General features: G+C 36.7%; 1 protein-coding gene and 1 non-coding gene across 2 annotated transcripts in view; one reads left to right on the forward strand and one right to left on the reverse strand.

The window, feature by feature from the left end:
- LOC138059236 (nucleobindin-2-like) overlaps positions 1–5,000 on the reverse strand; it is a 12,013-nt gene that overhangs the window by 1,068 nt on the left and 5,945 nt on the right. Inside the window, exons 4-7 of the mRNA XM_068904800.1 lie at positions 4,727–4,785; positions 3,498–3,590; positions 1,845–2,063; positions 1–1,456 (exon numbers count right to left, since the gene is read on the reverse strand). The exon at positions 1–1,456 is cut by the window's left edge and continues 1,068 nt beyond it. Of these exons, the coding sequence (XP_068760901.1) occupies positions 1,313–1,456; positions 1,845–2,063; positions 3,498–3,590; positions 4,727–4,785 (515 nt within the window). The 3' untranslated portion in view covers positions 1–1,312. The remainder of the gene's footprint in view (positions 1,457–1,844; positions 2,064–3,497; positions 3,591–4,726; positions 4,786–5,000) is intronic.
- Trnas-gga (transfer RNA serine (anticodon GGA)) lies at positions 3,010–3,082 on the forward strand. The gene has a single exon. It is a non-coding gene; the product is annotated as a tRNA-Ser (tRNA).

Raw genomic sequence — 5,000 nt, forward strand, 5'->3', positions numbered from 1 at the left:
ATGTCCTAAGAGAAATAAAAAACAATGCCTATGAAGAATTTTGGGGGGTAAAAGAGGTGTATCTTATGGGATTTGGGCAAGTAGTGAATGTAACTGGGAGGATCAGTTCAATCTTTTGTCTATAACACACACTTCAAATAAACATTCCTTTCATTAACAAGACGAAAGCTAATATTTGATGATGCCATTTGGGAAACCTATTTCCCATTTCGAAACAGGGTTGGACCCGATATGTGATCTGGTCCAAAATTTTCCATGAATTTGAAGCCAAATCTGATTTTCTCAACTCCATTTGCAGATGGATCCCAAATTGAGTTAATTATGTTGACTAACTGTTGAACATTATAAGTGGGTGGTATGCCATTTGATCTTAAGGGATATATTCAGCAATTTGCAAAAAGGTTGCATTGAAATATTGAAGGTCAAAAATGAACAATGAGCAAAAATTTTGCTTCTCTGTTTTTTTTTAACATGAGGCCTAGAAGAATGGTTGTTCACATCTGATGTTAACATTTAAGCTACTGTACAATATCACCAGTTTCTCTTAGGACTTACAATGGTCCCAAGAGAAAACAACTTATTCAAAATTTGGGAGGATAAAAAAAGAGTATTATGGTATTTTCCACCTCAGCCAATTGTAAGTTTGTGGCTTTAAAATAATAATTTATAGTCTCTTCATTTCTGTAAAACCACTCCATTAAGCCTACAACAAACAACAGTTCATAAAGGTAAACATTCTACTTGAACAGCTAAGCCAGTTAAAGCCATAGTCATGTGAACATTGCAGATGTTTATCCAACGGTTGACTGTACTAGAACTTCATCTTTTAAAATATTATAAATTGCAAGAGGGTCTCTTTCTTGCTACGAACCTAACACAGATCATTAATGTGCATTTTTTGGGTGGGGGGGGGGGGGGGGGGGTAAAATTAGTTTTTAGTGCAATAATTCTCATGGAAAACAATCCCAGGCCAGTTCAGTTCCCTCTGTTTACACTAAATTTTGAAAAACAAGTTCAGTGCACCATGTTATAACAGCCCAAGTTGGACTGATAAAAGATACAAAACATTACCTCAAGACTCTAAGGAATATAACAAAGATTTTGGGTTTTTTTCCACAAAGCCTCAATGTAATGCTTTTGTTCAATACAACTTTCGTAAATATCAAAACCAGGCAACTGCATTGTCCTCAAGAAGACTTAATGCTTTTAACACTGGTCAAGATGAACCAGGCAGACGTCTATGTCTACATCCATACCGGAGGATGGACCTTCCTAGGTATATACATTTTTTTAGTTCTCTATAAATCATTGCTTATGGTGTTTGTTTCTCTTGTTGTTGTTGTTCATGATGGGTCTCTTGTTGTTGTTGTTGTTGTTGTTGTTGTTGAGTTTCATCATGTGCTGCTTCTTGTTTCTGCTGTTCTCCTTCTGTGTGATCTTTCACTGTCTTTACAACCTGTTGTCAATTAATCAATCAATGAAAATATTAATTACAGAATCGATACTACATGTACGTATTTACATGTAAGTTAACAATCTACTCAACAACAGTCTTCACATTTTATTACTGAAAGCTTCTTAAAGTTTAAACCTATCACCTCCTAAGAGTGAGACTTCATGCAGTCTGTAAATTTTACTCATCTTTCCATGTTACAATCCAGAAAACATAACAAAAACGATAAAACAGCCCAGCTGTAAAACCTTTACAGTCCCTCCCCAGAGCAAAATCTTTATCCATTTCAAGTTGGCATGACAAGCCAAAAATGTCAGTATACAAGGAGCCTACAATTTTATCAAAAATACTTGCAAAAACCCTTGCACAATTCTACAGATGTGCAATGTACCTGCTCTACTGATGTTTTAACATTTCTGGCAGCATCTGCTGCTGCCTGGTGTTTCATCTCCTCCTCTTTCAGCTGTTTCTCAAATTCTGCTAATTCTTCATCAGTGTAACCAGGCTCCTCTTCAACAGTTTTCCAGCCTTCATCTTTTTCAAACTCATCACCTCTACTGGCCTTCATAAACTCCTCAAGTGACACAAATCCATCTTTGTCTTTGTCAATCTGAGAGAAAATATAATAATACAGAATATAAAATATAATAGTAGAGAATTTAATAAAATTCCTAAATTTGAAATGTAAAATAGTGAAAACTACCCAAGCAGTTGCAAAAAGCCTTTACCTGTGTATCACCTCAAAAAACCCTTCTGCTCAATAATAAAATTAATTATGTGCACTTAAAAGTCTAAAACTAACTCTTTCGTTTGCTTTTACCCCTCTCCTTCAAAGTTGCTGTTTTAAAGCCTCCCAAAAAGTGGATAAACTATTTGTTATTTGATCAAAATGTACAACCATGTAAGGAAGAGGAGTGGGTCAAATATCAGGTTGATGTCAGACTGCATTACATTGAGATAGTTCTTTGAAAACAAATTTGTGAAGTCAAGCCAGTATCTAACCCATTTCCCTTCACTGCTTAGTCATAGATCAAACTATGATGACTTTTCCCGTCCTTCAAAGCAAATAGAAAAGTGAGTTTTTGATTAAAAAAAAAAGTTGTAAAAGCAAAATATATTTGGTAGCAGAGTGGAAAAGTTTTTGACATGATAGGAACGTTTACCCTTTTCCTGTACATGTATCAAGGGGCATTTGCCATTGTTAAATAATTATTTACCAAGGTTACTCCAAACCTTTGCAGGCTACTTTTGCCAAAAATATGACAAATGACCAGCTCCCACAAATGACCAGCTCCTAACGTCAGTGGCTTCATAGCTCAGTTGGTTAGAGCGTCGCAACGGAATCGCGAGGTCACGGGTTCAAACCCCGTTGAAGTCCTGAATTTTTCAGGCTTCTCTACGCAATTGTAAAAATTGCGTCCATAACTGCAAAGATCATAGCTTTACTTGATTTCATATCCGCAGTTCATATATGATTCATTTCATATACCATTCATCATTGATTCATTCCTCACGGGACCATTAGAGCCCACAAATGACCAGCTCCCAACGTCAGTGGCTTCATAGCTCAGTTGGTTAGAGCTTCGCACCGGAATTGCGAGGTCACGGGTTCAAACCCCGTTGAAGTCCTGAATTTTTCAGGCTTCTCAACGCAATTGTAAAAATCGCATTCATAACTGGGAAGATCATAGCTTTACTTGATTATTTACATTAACTTGGCATTAACTTGTCCTGTGGCAGGGAAGAGGAAAACGGAATTGGCCAATCTCCAAGATGATATCACAAACTGCTTAGCATTCCAGTTTTGTAACTTTCCAAGCACTTTGTGATGTCACTTCAGGAAAAGACAAATCTTCGGGTTGCGGATAAAAAATGTAATGATTGCTGGTTTTGTGAAGCCTGAAGGTAATATTGGCAAATTAAGCTTGCTTTTGGCAAAATTTTTCTGTCCTCTTAAACTTAAGCATGTAACATGACATGTCTGTCAGCAGTTACCAAAAATAAAACAAGAACAATAAAACCTGAGCTACAGAGTTGTATTCACCTCTGACATAACATGTTCTCGCATTCTTGCAATCTCCTCATCTTTTTCCCTTGGATCAAAATCTTCATCTTTTTCATCATATAGCTTGTCAACCTAAAAAGGAACAAATGGTCAACCTTCAAAGAACACAACAAGACCCTTGGCTCCCTTTAATGTTGGTTTTCGATGATAGTGGCCTGGAGTAAACACCACACTCCTGTTTAAACTCAACATCAGAGGTGAAAAGGAGGAGAGCTACATGTTTTCAAGCTAAAATGTGAATTACCCACTACTACATGTACATCGAGGCACATTTATGACTGGAATTCTAAATACAGTCGAAGCTCTCACAGCGACCACTCTTGTAAGCTACCAGCTCTAGTTACGACCACTAATGTAAACCCCATTTTAAATGTCACTTAACACACTGACTCCCAGGGGTTCCCCATTGATGAGTAAAATCATCTGGCCGGTTTAGGCGGTTTGAACGTCAAAGGGTTAATGGGGACATTAAACTCTAATTGAAAGCTCTCTTTAAGCGACCGCGACCACCTTTGGGATTACCCAACTGGACTTTCCCATTGCTTTTAAGCTCTCATAAGCGACCACTGAAAGAGTCGCGTCGATGTACATGTATATCAACACTCAAATAAAAACAAAACTCACAGCGCTCATAATTGCTGACAAAGATCTTGTACAACCCCCCCCGTATAGTTAAAAATTTTGCTTATGAGAGACCATTCGTTCTAGTTGCGACCACTTTTTGAATTCACTAGATGGTAGCTTATGAGAGCTTTAACTGTAAATGACAAATGTACTCAACATTAAATGAATAATCTAAGGTTCTGCAGACCAGTCAGCCAAACAGTATTATTATTATTGACACTTCTCTTCCATGGCTAAGAAACCAACTTAGTTTACGACCAAGCAACAATTCTTAACACAGTAAACATGTAAATTTGTGGAGAGCAATTTGAAGGCAAATAAAGAGACATACAATATTGTGCAAAAGGAAAATTTGCTTGAAAGACATGGGACACATGGAAAAATCCTTTGAAGTCGACGTGATGTTTCATTCGTTTCCAAAAGGACTTCCATTAGGAAACTATCACTAAGAGAATGCATTGGGACTACATTAATATTGCATCCAAATTCTAGATGCTTCTCAAGAGACTCTTCATACACAACTTGTCAAATTACTGTACACTGTATGTGAAGATTTCAGAAGAGATAGATGTGCTGTCACTTACTTCCTTCACAAACAAAGCCTCTAATTCTGAAGTGTCTAAGTAGTCATCGCCATTTGTATCTGGTAAATAAAAGTGAACGAAATATTGCAAATCATGCTAAAACAAAACCCACTATTAATTTGCCTAATGACAAGTTTTTGCAGTTGTACTGAAAGAGATGTTACAGTGTATATCTTATTGTAGGAAATTAACACTCGTGCCAATTAATTAATGTATTGGAAATTAATGTGATGTGATGGGAATTTTGCTTCCCAATAATTAACAATTATTTGCT

The sequence above is a fragment of the Montipora capricornis genome, chromosome 8 (genome assembly GCF_036669925.1).
Source record: "Montipora capricornis isolate CH-2021 chromosome 8, ASM3666992v2, whole genome shotgun sequence".
In the NCBI taxonomy this organism is placed as follows: Eukaryota; Metazoa; Cnidaria; class Anthozoa; order Scleractinia; family Acroporidae; genus Montipora; species Montipora capricornis.